Consider the following 18,998-nt stretch of genomic DNA (forward strand, 5'->3'; position numbering starts at 1 on the left):
TTGTTTATAAGGATCCCTATAGTTATTGCTGAAGACTATGCCTAGAAGGGGCCATATAAAGAGAGAATGAAGATCCCACTGCACTCATGTGATTGGAAGACCATCAGAAGAGAATGTAGGATTTGAAGCTTCTGCCTTCTAAATGTTCTGGTCTTCTCAGCATTCTCTGCCAGGCATGCAAGATAAGTCCCCTCTAGCTTGCTGTCCAGAGCCTCTGTGGGACAGCTCCTCTTGCTCCTCAGTCTGACCATATAGCACTCTTTAGTCCCAAGTCCTGGCATCAGCTAGAGAGCTCTTTCTCTCCTCTGTCCCCCACAACTATCAGATTGGTTCTTTTTTTCCTTTTTAAATTTTTTTTTCTCATTTTTCTTAGTTCAGGTTTAATAGAAAAATATAAAACAGATTTTGTTGTCATGGTTGCTTACTGCAACCTAGCTCTGAAACAGACCCAGTACTCAAAATTCTTTGCTCTTTGGACATCAGGCCTGATGGTATCATTGCCCAGCTGCCGGCCAGCTGGCTGTACTTTTCCATGTTTGTCAGTGAACAGGAAGGCTGGAACTAGTCTTAAGAGTCTATGCACAGAGCGCTGACACAAGGGCCATTGACCATGATCTGCCAAAGGATACCAAAGGATAGGCCCCTGGACAAGATACCTTCATCAGCCTTTCAGGCCCCATAATCCTGAGGAAGCTGTGCCTAGGGTCTGGTAGTAGGGAGTGTTTGTGGGTCTTGGCTTCCTTGTTGCTTAGTGTGTTGATCCATGCTGGATGACAAAAGTGAGAATCCAAATCCACAGACGTGCTGGCCACTTGGCAATTGAGTTAGTTCCTTTCTTCTCCCCTCCCCTCCTCTCTCCTGCTCTGTCAACTGAAAGCAGTGACCTCACTGCTTTGTGGGGTACACAAAGGTGAAGTCAAGAGGGTAAAAAAAAAGAACAGAACAAATTTCCCTTTGTACTCAGGGTGATATCTCTGAACTGACCATCTGGCATAACAGCTGTGGCTTTGAAGTTGGTGGCAGAGTAACCAATTTTGGTATTTCCTGAAGACATCTTGGTGTTAGCACTTCTAGCACAGCAGTCTTCAAATCAGAAGCCACTGAGACCAGCCAGAAGGAGAGCTGCCACTTCTGTCTCTCTGTGGCAACCTGAACCCAGGATGTCCTCCACTTTCCTCTGCATCTATTTGCATCTAAAACGGGACATTAAAAATGCACAAACAAAACCATTTATTATGAAAGCTACAGTCATTTAGAAAAAGGATACATTAACAACTACCTCGAGTAAGAAAGATATAATGTAAAAAAGTAACTAAATTGAAATAAGTGTAGGTTTTACAAAACTCAAATTCTTATTCAAAATAAATTCTTACTCAAAATATTTTTTACATCTTATTTTTCACATCTTTCCTGAGAGCCAATAAAAATTTTATCACAGACAAGTTTTAAGGAACTACTGAATTGGCTAGCTGTTCTTTCTTTGGCATGCAGTTGATTTGGGCACTTTTCAAGTTTTATCTTATTTTATTGCTTATAATTATGTGTCTTTACTTTCAAAGTGGCAGTTATTTTGCATTAGCAATGTCATCCTCTTCATGATGGGCACACATGCAGCGCTACATTTGCAGTTGTATTGTGTGTATGTGCTGTATGGAGGGAACACAGAGGGTCAAATGGGCAGGAGGATGATAACAAAAAGGGGTCTTGACGTGCTTCAAGAAAAGCCTCAGTGGTGGACAACAATGGGTCTTTTTTTGGGGGCAGTCCTGGGGTTTGAACTCAGGGCCTCACAATTGCTAGACTGGCGCTCCACCATTTGAGCCACTCCACCAGCCCCATCTTTGTGTTGGGTGTTTTCAAGATAGGGTCTTGCAAATTATTTGTCTGGTCTGTCTTCGAATTGTGATACTTCTGATCTCTGCCTCCTGAGTAGCTAGGACTACAGACATGAGCCACTGGCACCCAGCTAATGGGCCTGTTTTTGATGAGGATTTGAGTAGTTGGAACATAAGTAAAATAGAATATATCCCATAAAAGACTTTGAACCACTGATAAAATTTAATCCAAGATCATATCAATTAGCTGGGTGCTGGTGGCTTGTACCTATAACCTAGCTGAGATTTGGAGGATTGAGGTTTGAGGCCAGCCAGTTTAGAAAGTTTGTGAGACTCCATCTCTGAAAATAACCAGAGCAAAATGGAGTAGAAGTTTGGCTTAAGTAGTAGAGTGCTGGAATTGCAAGCAGTACAAAGCCATAAGTTCAAACCCCAGTCCCACAAAAAAATAAAAAAGATCCTATCACTTTATAAGATAATCATATATAGCTATACATTTTTGTATTTTTATAAGAAATAGTTCTATTTGATTCAACATGGAAAACCTGAGATTATTGAATAAATTTTTTTTTTTTTGGAGGAGGTTACTGTTGCTTGAACTCTGGGCCGCATGCTTGCTAGGCAGGTGCTCTACCACTTGAGTCATTTCCCATCCTTTTTTGATTTAATTATCTTTCAGATAGGGTCTTGTGTTTTTTGCCTAGGGCTGGCCTTGGATGGTGTCCTCCTACCTAGCTGGGATTACAGATGCACACAACCAAGGCTGGTTTCTTGGGGTCTTGCTAACTTTTTGCCTAGACTAAGGTCAAACCACCATTCTCCTGATTCTTGCTTCCTAAGTAGCTGGGATTACAGCTGTGAGCTACCATGCCTGCTTTCAACCAAGAGTTTTGAGTTAAATTATAATACTAACCCAAATAATATTCTCTTCATCATATGCCAATGTATTTGTAATAAAATACTTGTTTTAGAAGCATGTAGGGGAAAAGAAGTCTGTTGACCATTTTAATTTTTGTTAGTTTGAAGGCATGCATAAGAACGAAGCAGTAAGCCAGCAGCTTCATGTTTTGCGAAAAGAAGTGAAGCAGTTGCAAGCAGAAGCTACTAAACCACCATCCCTGAATATTGTAGAGGCTGCTGTGCATGCAGAAAACTTGATTACGTAAGTTTTGATGACATAATTTAAAATACTGTGTTATTATTATTGGTAAGAATCATACATGCTACTATACCTTCCTTCTCTACCTCAGATACCCAAAAATTTAGTGTAGAAATTAGCAAACTATGCCTTTGGGACCAGCCTGTCCTGATACCTGTTTTATAAATAAAGTTTTATTGGAAGCCAGCCATCTCCACTATTTATAGTATCTGTGGCTTATAAGCTGTAACATCAGAGTTGTCTATTTGTGATGGATTTTTTATGGCCACAAAGCATAAAATACTGTTCCCTGGTCCTTTGTGGAAGAAGATTGCAGACTCCTGGATCATGAGATGATGCAGTGCGTTAAAATTCAACAATGGAGGGATTTAGTGCTCAAGCTTTATACCAAAGTCATTTTTATCCAGAAGGACACCATTGCCAACCCAGACTGAACAAGGTTCACTGCGCAATTGCTTAAGGGAATTCGGACTCTTAAGATTAGGTATTAACTTGCATGTGGCCATCACATTTTTTCTTGGAGCTCCTGGCTTGCTTTCACTGTCTTCTTTTCTTCCCAAATCTACCAAAACTGAAGTTGGGAGGTGGGGTTGACTCTCTGCTTTTCACTTGAAGAGACTCTATATTTTGATATCAGCAGCTCATGCCTTTCACAGATTGGGATGGTGTGGGAGGGAGCAAAGTGTCCTTTTGAGGCTGAGGGGCCTAGGAAAGAGTACCAGATTAGGTGAACCAGAGATGGGTATATCTATCACTAGAAGGCATTCTGAAAATTGTGGGAATTAGAAGGGACATCTTTATTCTTGGGATTTATTATATACAAAAATCTTCTTATCAACCTCAGTCAGTGTTTTGGATTTTAAAATGGCTGAAATAACCGGGCTTGGTGGTGCATGCGTGTAATATTAACACCAGGAGACCGAGGCAGGAGGATTCAGAGTTTGAGGCCAGCCTGGGTTATGTGGTGAGATTCTGTTGCAAAAAAATAAGAAGAAAAAGAATAAAATGTAGGGAAATTGGGGTTATTGTGTTTAAAAATGTGTATTATATAAAAAGCTTGGTGGGATGGTATATGTCTGTCATCCTAGCTACATGGGAAGTGCAAATAGAATCGTGGTCTAGGCTGGCCCGGGCATAAATGTGAGACCTGTTAGAAAAATATCATTGGCAAAAAGTGCTAGTGGTATGGCTCAAGTGGTAGAGTGCCTGTCTGGCAAACATGGCCCTGAGTTCAAACCTCAGTACTGCAAAAAAGCAACAACAACAACAACAAAAAGTATTAAATAGCTCTGGCTTACGTACAAAATAGGAAAAACCTTAATAAGTGTATGAATGTTAATTAGTCCTTACAATAGCAACTGATTTTTCATTTCGATAGGGAAGCATAAAATCACTACTATGTATTGAAAGTGAGTTGCTGGAATCGTTCTAAAGTGACACTTGCATGGGGCTCTGAAGACTGCTAATAAATATTGCCCAAGGAGCGGAGGTGATCAAAGAGACACCTGTGAATATGGGTTCTTTTTCAATAGACCAATACTTTTATCCACATTCCCCCACAGGGCCTTAGTTAATGCCTACAAGTTGCAGCCTACACCTGGAGTTCAGAAAGTAGGCATTAGCCTATTCTTTACTGTTGTGGATTATGTCAGTGATGAGACACAGCGCCATCCTCCCACAAGACAGTTCTTTACTTCATGCATTGAGATCTTGGGACAGGTAAGGTTGTTCTCTATTATTAACCTTGTCTAGGAACAGCGACTTGTGCATTGTCTTTATTAGATATAGTCAGCGTTGACTTCAGACTTATATTGCAGATTCAGAGTCTTAGTTAAATTAGAAGTTCATTGAAATTGTTGGTTTCCCAGGGTGTGACTGGAATTATTGGTATTGCTGGACATGGTGGCTCCTGCCTGTAATCCCAGCTGTTCTGGAGGGTTACAGTTCCACGTCAGTCCAGGCAAAAAGTTAGCGAGAACCCATTTCAACAATCAAATTGGGCAGTGGTGGTGCACACCTGTTATGTGAGGGGTTTAGGTAGGAGGATTGCAGTCCAGGCCTTCCAGAGCAAAAACCATGAGACCTTACCTGAGAATAACTAATGTGAGAAGGACTGGGGGAGTGATTCAAGTGGTAGACACAAGATTATGAACTCAAATCCCCCCCAAAAAAAGAATCGCTTGTATAGAATGATGCCTCTCATTCAAGAGAAATTATTTATATTTGAAAGCCTGAGGAAACACCAGTCTAGCATGTGTCATTGGTATTGTTGACATTACTGAAGGTTCTGATCATTCGTCAGCTGTTTTCTAGTTCATCATTTCTTACTCACAGTGACTCTGTGTGATTAGTACTATTCCTGTTTTAAAAATGAGACAACTAGGCTCTAAAAGAGGAAGCAACTGGCCTAAAGAATGCAGCTGTGCAGCTAGTGCACTGGGGTGGAGATGGAATCAGGCTTCTGACATCTCCCGGTGCTGCCTCTGCACCTCACCACAGCAGCCTCACTGTGGCTATCCTCAGCCACCATTTCTTTATCTATTTGGCTTACAGTTAGATGCATAGACAGTTACCAGAGGCAAGGACAGTGTATCCATGCCATGTCCATTTGTGCACTGTGTCATAAAAGAAAGGAAGGCCATTGTTTGAAAAATATGTGAATGCTAACCATGTACTCTAACCCACATTTAATTGAATGAGTACTTACAAGGAAGTCATGCTGAACAGTACTGCAATTGTTTGTTTCTTTTTTATTTTGTGATAGCGAGGATGGAAGCCAGGGCCTTGCACATGCTAGGAAGGTGCTGTACTACTAACCTACATTCCCCACCCCGCAATCCATATTTTTTTCTTTTTTTTGAGCAGTACTGGGGTTTGAACTCAGGGCCTCACACTTGCTAGGCAGGCACTCTACCACTTGAACCACAACGCTAGCCCCATTTTTTTTTCCTGACCATAAAGCTAGTGTGTGCTTATTGTAGCAATACAGACAGTCAGAAAGTAAAAAGGAAAAGTTTCTCAAAATCCTAACCACCTGGAGATACTACTTGTATAGCTAACATTTCATTATAGTTTGTCGTGTGTGTATGTATGTAAACCTGATTTATCATTCCTGTCTGTACATGGATATATAGAGACATACACTTAAAAATGGGCACATGCTATTTTGTAATCTCTTTTCATGTAAACATATCTTTTAGACATTATTCCATGTTAACAAATACAGACCTGTATTATCACATCAAATTTGAATGTCCGCAGAGTGTTCCATGATAAATTATTAAGCCAGTGCTCTTTGGATGGATATTTAGGCAGTTTGTTTTGCTGCAATAAGGCCAACATAAATATTCTTACTATATCTTTGTGAACTTCTTGGACTATTTTCTTTAGGATAATTTCCTAGAAATGTGGAATTGAGATAATGATATATTTGTATTGTATAGCATTTGATATATTTGCCACACTGGTGTCCTGGGAAGTTTGCACCTATTTACACTGTCAGTACAGTATTAGAGTTTATTGTTCTCTATAGTATTACTAAAATTAGGAGTTAGTCTTTTTTCAAGTTTTGTTAATCTGATAGGGAAGTTGATGTCACCATTTTCAAAATTTGTATTTCTTTAAGTTCTGTCAAGTTGTATGTGTTTTCATAATGCTTATTGGCCATTTGTGTGTGTGTGTGTGAATTGCTGGTTGTCCTTTGCACATTTTCTGTTAGAATTTCTTGCTTTTTGATTGCTTTGAAAGAATTCCACAGAGTATTACTAATATTACTAACCTGATATCTGGAATGTGTTTGAGAATATTTTTCTCTCATTGTATGATTCTTTTTGCCTTTAGAAGTCAAGTTTTTAGTATAGTCAAACCTATGAGCCTTGTCTTTTATTTTTCCTACCTGTGATCAACCCTGACATGGTCTTTCTTACCCTGAAATTACTTAAATATTCACTTACAGTCTAGTACTTTGTAACATTAAAATCAAGTTAAAGCATGGCAAAGTTATCCTGATAATAAATTGTGAAAGTTAGCTTTTTAAAGGTAGTAAAGACACATTTCAGTAACTTCTGTAACCTAGAAGTTTTACCTTCTTGATGTAATAAGGGACTACCTTGAATACTTAGTGATTATGGTGGTCACATTGCAAATTTCTAGATTCAAATCTCCCCAATATCATCTTCATTGGAAGTGATAGGCTTATCTGTGGTGATTTTAGATATCTTTTGATAATTTCATATAGAAAAATTCTTATCACCTTATTTAGTACCCCTAAAGTTTGATTGCTGAGATAAAAGTGGGAGAGGAAGAATTTGGTGACATTTTCCCATTTTTCTTCATCAAGGTGTTTATCAGTGGCACTAAATCCGAATGCAAAAAGGTACTTCAGACCATTCTGAAGAATAGAAGGCTCTGCTCTCTCTTGTCGCCCTTCTTCACTCCCAGTGCTGCACCGGCAGAGTTCATACAGCTGTATGAGAAAGTGGTGAAGTTTCTGAGTGAGGACAACAGTGATATGATTTTCATGCTGCTAACCAAGGTAAAAAGTGGTTCAATCCTGATGACTGGAGATGCAGAATGACTGTTGCCTCCCCTGCCATAGAAATAGAGGGATCCATGGAGGTTGGGTTCCAGGGGACCATAGACTGAGAGGTCTTTTCTACATTTTGCATGATCTTCAGGTGTCCTAACTCCACAGCTTCCTCTTTTTTGGTGGTAGTGGGGAGCTAGATGTGTGCATAGGGCAGCGGACAATCTTATTCCACGTGGTACAAAAAAAAAAAAAAAAAAACACTTTCCCAAGCCCTCTTTAAAAACTTGGTACAGTTTTGAAAATATTAATAATAGTATTTCAATAATCCTTCTTTTAAATTAATCCTGAATTTGTCCCTAAATTATGTTTGATAAATGAGGTGCTCTATGTCAGAATCTCTCATATTTAGTATAAGCCAGATCTAAGCAAGTTCCCTTTGTTCTCATTTTGAATACAATATTTACTCTGTGACACCAAGGCAGTGAATTTATTTAACCAGTTGAGAATTTCAGAGCCTTCCCTACTTTGCTTTCAATTGTATTTCTCTGACATTTATGAAGCAATAAAACCTTGGCATTTTTTAGGGCCTAGAGACTTGGTCTCAATCTGTAATAGAGGAGAACATGTTTTATAGTGTGGGATTCTGGAAGGTAATACCAACAATCTGAAATTTTATTAACTGAGGCAGCTCAGCAACCTGGCCTTTAAATCCAGATAGTACATAAAGCAGCTGCTTAGTTCTGGGGACCCAGTGAAGGAGAACTACAAAGTTCTGTCTGTGTCTTGGAGGTTGAAATGTATGGGTCTTTCAGGAACAAAATAAAATTAGAAACTAATAATGAATGGTCAGTAAAATTTTTGTATTACAAAGAAATTGCACCAAGCTAAGGAAACTGCTTCTGAGATCCCAGAGAGTCTGAGTAGAGATGGTGGTATAAAGACACCAGTTAGTGAACTTATTCTTTCTGTTTCATTTATTTATTTATATTTTGGAGGTACTGGAGTTTGAAATCAGGACCTCATGCTTGCTAGATAGCCATTCTACCACTTGAACCAATAACCCTTTTTGTTTTGGTTATTTTTGAGTTAGGGTCTTACGGTTTTGCCTGAGCTGGCCTGGATCATCAGTCTCCTACTTATACTTGCCACATAGCTGGGATGACAGGTACACAGCACTCTGCCCAGTTTTTTTGGTTGAGTCTTGCTAACTTTTTTGTGAAGACTGGCCTCAAAATGCTATCTTCCCAAACTCTGCCTCCTGAATACCTGGGATTACAAGTATGAGCCATTACTCCCAGTCTCTTTTGGTAACTTTTTTTTGGCTGGACTAGTCTCAAACTGTGATCATTCTGATCTCCACCTTCTGAGTAGCCAGGATTATTGGCATGTGTCACCACAGCAGGCCTTCAGTTAGTGAATTTCTTATATTCAAGTACTTGTATGTACATTTGATTAATTAATTAATTTTTGGGTGGTATTGGGGTTTGAAATTAGGACCTCTTTTGTGGTGTAGGCACTCTGCCTCTTGAGCCTTGCCCCAGTCCTGTATGTACATTTAAGTTTGCATTTTTATAGAAAGGTAATTGTGAGGTAGTCTTTGACTAAATTTGCACAGACTTCTCTCCAGTTCACTTAATTTTCTAGTGTAAATAAAACTGTTTCTTGTTTCTGTTTCTTTTTAGTTCGATCTTAAGCAATGGTTAAACACCACTAAACCTCCTCTGTCTGACCGTACCAGGCTTCTGGAGTCCATTCACTTGGTACTTACTGCCTGGGGCCTTGAACCTGATGAAGATATTTTGATGCCTTTTAATCTTTTCTGTAAGCACTGGACTTACCTTCTTCTCTACCAGTTCCCTGACCAGTACAGTGATGTTCTCAGGCTGCTGATGCAAAGTAAGTGTCTTCATTGAATTGTGACTAACTAGATCTTAGTGAACATGTAGTACCATATGTATCGCTCTACAGATGTCATCCAAAAATATAAAACTGACCTCAACTCCTGAGTATAGGAGGTGAAAATCTCTGATCACCACCCAAAAAGTTGACCCTGTATGAATAAGTAATTTTCTTGGATATTAGAATTGATCCTGATTGGGCAAGGCAACACTTCATGTTTAGTGTCGGGAGTCCATAGTCATGTACCCAACCTCTTTACCTTGACTGCAGCTGTCCTGAAGTGCAGTGAGGTGGGAGAGGTGCTTCTTACTCTGCAGACAGCAAATCTAATGAAGGATGATATGCTTAGTATGTCTGTTGGTTTCTCATTAATTTCAAATAGTGGATACATTTTGGATCTTACCTGTCACCTATTTTTGAGTTTGTTGTTTGCACATGCATTTTGTCCTTGTGTGATAGACGGTATTTACACTTCCCAAGGGAAACAGCATCATTAAATTTTTCACATTTCCACCATTTCTGTCCCTTGCTTTCTGAGTTTTCCATAGGAGTGTTAGGGGTTAGAGCAAGAATAAAGGGCTTAGGCTTTTTATTTTTGGAATTTCCCCAGGCAGTAATTTTATTGAACTTTGATCAGTGAGATAGTATTTACTATTTTTCACACAAATTTTATATCTTTGTATATGTAATGGAAAACTTCATTTTATACCAAGTCTGTGTTTATCAATAGAAATCACTTAATGGATAAGTTAATGATGTACCATATTGGGTCACCTGAAGTATCCTGAAATGTATAGCCTCTCATTTTCTTTTATTTTTTAAAAAAGAATTATATATAAAACTGGGCTTCATTATAACATTTTCACACTTGTGTACAATATATTTCAATCTCACTCATCCCCATCAGCTGCTCTGTCCCCCTCCCTCCTCCTGCTACCCTTCCAGCCATTGTATTATGTTCATGTCTTTTTGTTTGTATTTTTGGACCTAGATTCTGCATATGAGAGAAAACATGCGATACTTAGCTTTCTGAGTCTGGCTTATTTCGCTTAACATAATGCTCTGTAGTTCTATCCACTTTTCAGCAGATGACGTAATTTCATTCTTCTTTATGGCTGAATAATACTCTGTTGTGTATAATACCATATTTTCTTTATCCACTCATCAGTCACTGGGTACCTACTCTGATTCTGTTACTTGGCTATTGTGAAGAGTGCTATCACACACATGGGTGTGCAGGCATTGCTGTTGTTTGCTGACTTTGATTCCTTTAGGTATATACTCAGGAGTGGTATAGTGGGATCATATGGTAGCTCTGTTTTTAATTCTTTGAGGAACCGCCATACTGATTTCCATAGTGGTGGCTGCACTAATTTAAACTCCCACCAACAGTGTGTAAGAGTTTCTTCCCGCATCTTTGCCAGCATTTATTGTTGTTTGTTTCCCTGATGACAGCCATTTTGACTGGGGTGAGAAGGAACCTCAGTGTAGTTTTGACTGGCATTTCCTTTATTGCTAAGGGTGCTGAGCATTTTTTCATGTATTTATAGGCCATTTGTACTTCTTTTGTGAGTTGTCCGTTCCATTCACTTGCCCATTTATTGATTGGATTATTTGCCTCGTGTTTAGCTTTTTGAATTCTTTGTACATTGTGAATATTTTTTTGCAGTACTAGGGCTTGAACTCAGGGCCTCATACTTGCTAGGCAGGCATGCTACCAGTTGAGCCACTCCACAAGTCCTCTGGATTTTAATTTCTTATCAGATGAATAGCTGGCAAAAATCTCTCCCAATCTGTACAGCCTCTCATTTTCAAAGCACTTTAATCTTTCATTGTTCGTTACAGAGGCAAACTACAGAGAAGATGGAGAATTATGATAGGCAAATACATCCATGCCATGTGGTGGGGCATGGTGCTGCACACCTGTAATCCCAGCATTTGGAAGGCTGAGGCAGGAGCATCTGGAGTTCAAGACCAACCTGGTCTGCATAAGGACTTCAGGCAAACAGGACTACAGAGCAAGAGTGTTTTGGAGAGCAAAACAAAACCATGTAGTTTAATGAATATATGGATAGCTAATTTTCAAAATTTTATCAAGTTTGTATTGTGGGTTCTTTCCTGAGACCCTTTAAAGAAAAATAAAATACTTTGATAGGCCTCTATGGACTTGGATTCAGCATAAAATTTCTTCTTACTAGGAAAACTAACTGAGTTAAAGCTTTGAGAATAACAGTATCACTCTCAGAATTCATGACCTACAGCTTCCTGGTTTTCCTTCCCTCCCCACTACCATGTTGGTGTTTCCAGGGCCCCATCTTTCTCCTCTGCTGTATCCATGTTGCTGGAGTGGGCTCATTGCTCTCTTCTAGGGCTGCATGACTCCCACACTCAAAGCTTCATTCAAGGCCTTTGCCTCAGGACTCAGACCATGGTAGCCACTGGACACCTTCTTTTCTTTTTTTTCATTTTTCTTTTATTATTCATATGTGCATACAAGGCTTGGTTCATTTCTCCCCCCTGCCCCCACCCCCTCCCTTACCACCCACTCCGCCCCCTCCCTCTCCCCCCCCCAATACCCAGCAGAAACTATTTTGCCCTTATTTCTAATTTTGTTGTAGAGAGAGTATAAGCAATAATAGGTAGGAACAAGGGTTTTTGCTGGTTGAGATAAGGATAGCTATACAGTGCATTGACTCACATTGATTTCCTGTGCGTGGGTGTTATCTTCTAGGTTAATTCTTTTTGATCTAATGTTTTCTCTAGTACCTGTTCCCCTTTTCCTATTGGCCTCAGTTGCTTTAAGGTATCTGCTTTAGTTTGGACACCTTATTTTTTCCCAGATCCTCAGACTTTACAGATTGCTACTGGCCTTCTTACCCTTCCCTGCAGACCTATCCCTGTGAATCTGTTATCCTGCTTGATTCCCACTCACGCTCTAATTGTAAGGTGCTTTAGGAGTTAATGCTGTGCCCTGTGGGGTGAGAGGTTTCTAAGTAGCAGATTGGAACTAGCTGAGAATACTGGCCTGTAGTTTCCATGCACTGCCTGTCTGTGGGTCTTGGGGTTGTGTTCTGCACTGTCTCCCTTATCCTATCACTGTTGTTTCTGTCACACCTATAAATAGCTGTTTTCCTCCAGCCAGGAATATGACAACTTTAGCATTCCCCAGTCAGGATAGGAAGGTGGGGTCCTCACCTGATTTCAGCTCCAGTGGCTTTGGCAGAGCTCGCCCCCAGCCAGCTTACTAGGAATGAGGAAAGTCCAGTGTCCCCCTGGTGGGTTCTTTTAATAGATTCTCTTTACTTTTGGCTCCTCACCCCAGTTATCATTGTGAATTTGGTTTGAAGTTTTACTTACTGCTGTTTTGTAAAGTACACATGTTCTTTGCTTCAAGTGGAAGAGATTAGGAAATATGGTAACTTGCTGTCTCTATGTCTGCTCCCTAGGCTCTGCAGAGCAGCTCCTGAGCCCAGAGTGTTGGAAAGCCACTCTGAGAGCCCTGGGCTGCTGCACTCTGAGCGGCCAGCAGGGGACAGCTGGTGCCAAGAGCACTGTGCTTCAGAACTCTGCAGATGTTCTCTTGTCAGACAAGCAGGTGTGTAGCTTTTGGTCTGTGCCGTGCTTGTGTGTTTCTTTTATTATTTATTTATTTACTTTTGTGGAACTGGGGATTGAACTCAGGGCCTGTGCTTGCTTCCAGCCCTGTGTACTTCTTTTCCATTTCCCTTGCTGTTTATTGTATTTAAAACAACCGGAGCATATTTAACAGAATCTAAAAAAATGCTTTTTGTGCACTATCTGGAGTCCTGTATTTTTCTTTGTTGGACCATTGCTGCCTCCATGTCCTCTTGTCTGAATAGCTCTTCTCTCATATTCCTGAGTCTTGATTTCTTACCTTTCTCTCCAGAATGAGGCCAATGCTCCCCCAGTATAAACTTTCCCTCCCCACCTTAGCACATCCGACTCATGCGCATCTGACTGGACCCTGAGGCCATTGGGTTGAGGCTCTGGGTCCCACAGAGTCCTCACTTTTACCAATTTTACCTAACGTGGTTCTCACAAGAATTATTTGAAGCTGGGTGTGGTGGTGCATTGCTGAAATCCTAATACTTTGGAGTCTGAGGCAGGAGGATCATGAGTTCAAGGTCAGCCAAGGCTACATGGTGAGACCCTATTTTAAAAACCAGAAACCTCAGAGTTTTTATTAGAGATAAAAGTTCTACTTCTTTAGAAAAAGAGCTTGAAACACACTGATTTATTTCATGCTATCTTTTTGCAACTCTTAAAAAAAAATCAAAGACTGATATACTCCTGCCATAATAATCTGCTAAAGGGCTAGGGATGTCACTCAGTGTAATAGAGTGCCTGGCATGTGTGAGGCCCTGGGTCTGATCCCCAGCTCCACAAAAGAATACAAAGAATACATTTTAGTAAGCAGTTTTTAATTGGTCATCTCTTCCAGGTAGTGGAGACCATACAATGGTTTTCAGACTTTTTTTATAAGCTTCGGTTATCCAAGGTGGATTTTAAAAGCTTTGGTTTATTCTCAAAATGGAGCCCTTATATGGCTGATGTGAAGACATTCTTAGGCTATCTTGTGAAAAGGCTGATTGACTCAGAAATGAACTCCTTGGCTCAAGACCCATCTGCCAGCAGCATAGCAGGTAATATGTTTCTAGTGCAGGGTGGAGTGAGGCATTTTGCCCTTCCACTAAATGAAATGTGAATAGTCACTTTAGGAGATGTATACTGAGTGTCAGGGAGAGGAATAGAAAATACATTTATTACACAGTGCTGGAGAGTGCTTGATGTAGCTCGTCTCTGCCCCTCCTTGGCAGGATGTGGTGCAAAGAGACTTCTAGCTCCAATTCCTTCCGCATGTTATTTATCTAACTAAGGACAGAGTTCTGGTTATTAAACATTTATCTTGGAAAAAACATATTTTATGAAGTTATCCACAACATTGTGTGTAACAAAAATTCATCAATTCAGCAGGGTGCTGGTGGCTCGTGCCTGTCATCTTAGCTACTTGGGAGGCTGAGATCAAGATGATCATGGTTTGAGGCCAGCCTGGGCAAATAGTTTGCAAGTCCCCATCTCCAAATTAACTAGAGCAAAATAGACTGGAGATTTGACCTGCTTTGTAAGCAAGAAGCCCTGGGTTTAAATCTCAGTCCCAATAAATTAAAATTCTTCAACTAAAGAAATTCATTGCAGCAAATAGAAACATAAACATACTTAGTTACATTAAGAATATCATTGTATATCATTTATGAGTCTACAGATAATAAGTAAATTTTCTATAAAATGTTACCAATGATATTGACAAAAGATGAGCTTGTCTCCAAAAATTTTGCTGTTTCAGCGCTGAGATCCCTACATTCAGTAATCATTCAGCTCTTTAAGCCATGGATCCTGGTTTTAGAGGACACTGAAAGGTAAATAGTTTTTCACATATTCAAGTTTCTTTGAAATTTATTTATTTAAAAGTTCTAAAATTTGATAAAGGTAATACTGAGTTCTCAGATTTAATTTTTAGTGTAGGGCTAATTTAAATTTAGAAAATATTTTCTACAAAATTGAAGACATTTTCTATTTGTGGAATATTTGGTTTGTTTTTTGGGACAAGGTCTTTCTATGTGGCCCAGGCTGGCCTTAAACTCATAGTTCTCCTGCCTCTGCCTCCCAAATGCTGGCATTACAGATGTGCGCCACCATGGCTGGAATTACTAGTCTGGGTAAGATCAGAGATGTTGTCCTGATATTAAAGTTGGAACAAAATAGGACACTCATTTCCAATTTTCCATAATAAAGGACTTGAATGTGTTTTGGTGCTTAGTTTTAGAAAACTGGATGCTGTTCTCCTGGGATTTCTCTTAGATTTTGATAATGTAAAACCGCACTTAGTGTTTTCTACTACCTTAGTTTTTTTTTTTTTTTGGAACTAAGTTGGCCATCACATTATTGGGTGGGAATTAATCCTTTAAACATGGAACTCCACGATTAAATGAAAACATTTTTTCATGAGTTTTAGAAGTGTAGTTTTTTTCTCTAAAAGTATACAAACAGAAATGAGGTGAACCAATCACAAGTTTTATAAAAATTACCACAGTGGTAAATGACAACATATTTTTATAAGGTGTTTTCAGAAGCATTAATTTGATCCCAAGACTCAGAGGTCACAGATGTTTTACTTGCATCTCCTTTCTGGTTGGTTCATGCCAAAGCCAGGGCTAGAGATCAGTTCTTTGGCTCTTGTTTCAAGATGCTTTGCATTAACCCATGTTGCTTCAAAAGCACCTTAGAGAAAGCATGAACGATTCTGGATTTTTGCTTTTGCTAGAGGGCCATCCTTGAATAATGGACAAACTTCAGGATTCTGTAGTGACAAAATAAAGACTAAACCACAGGCTGCTTGTTTATTTCCAAGAAGGGTTAATGAAATTTATTTTGATATTGAACTTTCTTGACTAGACCCAGAATATACATTTTCATGTAAAGCGTTTCTTTGGTTATTTCCTGTCTGTCAATTTTGGGTCATCATTTTGTTATGTGGATTTTTTTTTTCATGCTCTGTGTAGAGAAAGCTGTTTGTTGAAGCCTTCTTAAAGTTTTTTTTTTCTGTAACCAAGATGTTCAAGGGTGTAAATTGGATGTAAAAAGATGATAATTTAAGGGTTATTTAGATAGCAAACTTCTGAATCTTAATTGCACTGGAATGAAGGGTAGGAAGGAGAGGAAGTAAAATTATATAGTGGATGTTACACTACAGTTTGCCTCCAGGAATTTATAGCCTTTGAAAGGGTGTAAGTATGTGTTAGACTGCATAATGGAGGGTTTTCTAGGACTTGGGCCAGTCCTAGACTCTGGGAACAAGAGTAATTTAATCATGGCATTTAATTTCTGAGCATGTGTTTCTTTTTTTAAAAAGTAGTCAACAAAGACATTACCCATGGCTGGAGAGTGATGCTGTGGTGGCCTCTAGCATTGTGCAGCTCTTCACTGACTGTGTTGACTCATTGCATGAGCGTTTTAAAGGTAGGAAGATGTCATATGATATCTCCTGTTAGTGTTCATTTTTACCCTAAGTCATTCAATCATTCTTTTGCCTCTGCTTTCCTACTTAATTTTATTTTAGTTTGTAGACTGTGACTAGAGAAAGGTCAGTAATACAATTATTTACTCTCAAGTTTATAGCTTCTTATCTTTTTTTTTGTGAAGCTGCTCTGAGTTTGTCAATTATAGAATATTCCTAGCCATTCTCTTGTCAAATACTGCCTATCCCAAGTTTTGAGGGGTAGCTCCCTACCATTTTCCATAATGACATACTGATTACATCCCCATCAACAATGTACAGGCAATCCCTTTCCTCTGCATCCTCTCCAACACTTGTCTTCCATCTTTTAAATAAAAGGCATTCTAATAGGTGTGAAGTGGTGTTTCATTGTGCTTTCAGTTTGCATTTCTCTAACGATTAGTTGATGCTGAGCATTTTTTCATGTACCTGTTGGCCATTTGCATGTCTTTTTGAGAAATTTCTTGAACATTTCCTTTTGGAGAATATTGAATTCTTCCAAGGTGCTAAATGAACAAAGTACTAGATGAATGAGATTGAATACATGGGGAGGGCAACAGACTATAGCAGTATATTTGAATTAAAAAGTCTCTGTCCCACACAACCAATCATCTGCTTCTCCCAGGTACCTGAGTAAGTAAAATAATAGCCTAATATTAACCTACCAATGGTCCTTCTCTCCGGCACATGAAAATCCTTTACAGTGGGTAAATATTGAGGGCCTTAAATTTTTAGTTCAAATTTGTGTTCTATGTAGCTTTTTAAAAAAGAGTCTCCAACTGTATGTTCTTTTAAAATTCTAGACAAGCTGTTGCCAGGTGATGAAGGAGCCCTTCGGTTGCACTTGATGCATTATTGTGAAGCATGTACAGCACCCAAAATGCCAGAGTTCATTCTGTATGCTTTTCATAGTGCCTACCGGAAACTCCAGTGGAAAGACCTATACCCCGACCAGATGCTCATGGAGGCCTTCTTCAAAGTGAGCTCTTCTCCCCCATGTCACAGCACTGTGGTTGTTGTGCGTGGGCAGTGTCTGCCCAAGTGTGCTGGACACACTTTCTGTGTCACTTCAGCAATACTTGTGCAAAGCAACAGCTCTGGGAAGCATTCGTTATATTCACTAATAGATGACTGAAAAGCATCTGTAGGACCATTTTTTAAAACCCAGAGGAAGATTTTGTCCTTCATACGTTGGCTGTCCTTTAGACTTCATAGTAATGTGGTACAAGTACCTAGCTTAATGACTTTGTCTTGCTCAGTCTTGGCTGGTGTTAATGTGTATATACAGTCTTTTTCGAGGTTAGCTTCTTTAGGACTACTTGTTGTAAAATGTGAATTGGCACTCAAGCCGTTAGTTTCATTGAGCAGTTATGCAAATGAATAATTAGGTTGTAGGAGATAAAGTGCATTCTAACAACCGATGATGGATACATCTTAATCGTGAGAGACATGAAATGATCTGAAAAATGTGCCAGTGAGCGTGGGTGTGGATTTTATGATGGAAGCCAAAGTTCAGCAAAGGAGCCCTGCAGTGTAACTTACATACAAGCCAGGAGTTGTTTTTCTTATTTTCTGTTTTAAAAAACCCTTTACACTGTTGGCTTGGGTTTTTACAATCATTTCCTTTTATTTCATTAGTCATTGGTTCACTTGTGTTTACTCTTAACTAAATGTTACATTCATTATTGAGATACTTTAAGTGCTTTCATTGATACAGATCTACAGTTATTTATGATGATTAGTAAAATATGCTAGAGCTCTTCTGTGCTTTTAATGAAGCCCCACCCAGTGCCTGCCCTTGGCAGCCAGTCCTCCGTAGCTGAGCTCCAAGGAAGTTGAGGGCAGTTGTTTAGAGAAATACCGGGTTTAACAATGATTGAATAGCTAGGTTTAGTAGTTGAAGCAGGTACTGAGTACATGTTTACTCATCATTATGAATACTTGAGAGAAAGTTGGTTTGAAGAGCTGTGAGACAGCATTTTAACTAAGACAGCACCCTTCACTATCTATGACTAATCAAATAGTGGAATGATAGGGATGATTTCTACTCTGTCTCTAGGGGTTTTATTCAACCCTGACCTGCTCAGAAGGTGGGAATCTTTTAATCTACTTTAATCTTTAAAGTAGAGTAGAACTTTGAATCTTCATTTTGAAAGGAAAAATTTGTGACTTAGCCCGGCTTTATTTTACACAAATTAGAAATATTAAAATGAGCTTATAAAACATACCTTTGAGGTTGGTTATATACTTTATGGCACATCTTACAGAACAAAACCTCTTGTAGCATTTAAGTATTATATAGTCATCAAAAATTATAAAGACTAGCAATGATGTGGAGACATTTCTATAATATAACATTTCATCTAAGTGGTATAAATATTACATATACTAGTTTTGCAGTTCTTCAAGTGTGGTTCCAGGATGTCACATGAACATCTCCTGGGAACTTTTGAGAAATGAACATTCTTGCTCCCAGCCCATGCCTAGGAAATTAAACTCTGG

General features: G+C 39.2%; 1 protein-coding gene and 1 pseudogene across 8 annotated transcripts in view; one reads left to right on the forward strand and one right to left on the reverse strand.

Moving 5' to 3' along the window:
• The window catches only part of Epg5 (ectopic P-granules 5 autophagy tethering factor), a 100,765-nt gene that overhangs the window by 65,434 nt on the left and 16,333 nt on the right, over positions 1–18,998 (forward strand). For 4 of the 8 annotated variants that reach the window (XM_074069891.1, XM_074069886.1, XM_074069888.1 and 1 more), the window contains exons 28-36: positions 2,855–2,997; positions 4,557–4,713; positions 7,334–7,528; positions 9,205–9,418; positions 12,868–13,016; positions 13,884–14,085; positions 14,787–14,859; positions 16,353–16,459; positions 17,300–17,475. In XM_074069891.1, the coding sequence (XP_073925992.1) occupies positions 2,855–2,997; positions 4,557–4,713; positions 7,334–7,528; positions 9,205–9,418; positions 12,868–13,016; positions 13,884–14,085; positions 14,787–14,859; positions 16,353–16,459; positions 17,300–17,475 (1,416 nt within the window). The remainder of the gene's footprint in view (positions 1–2,854; positions 2,998–4,556; positions 4,714–7,333; positions 7,529–9,204; positions 9,419–12,867; positions 13,017–13,883; positions 14,086–14,786; positions 14,860–16,352; positions 16,460–17,299; positions 17,476–18,998) is intronic. The other 4 variants (XM_074069887.1, XM_074069889.1, XR_012447040.1 and 1 more) reach the window with 3 other exon arrangements.
• On the reverse strand, positions 422–1,054 carry LOC141422413 (peroxiredoxin-1 pseudogene; annotated as a pseudogene).

Source organism: Castor canadensis, chromosome 4 (assembly GCF_047511655.1).
Source record: "Castor canadensis chromosome 4, mCasCan1.hap1v2, whole genome shotgun sequence".
Taxonomy (NCBI): Eukaryota; Metazoa; Chordata; class Mammalia; order Rodentia; family Castoridae; genus Castor; species Castor canadensis.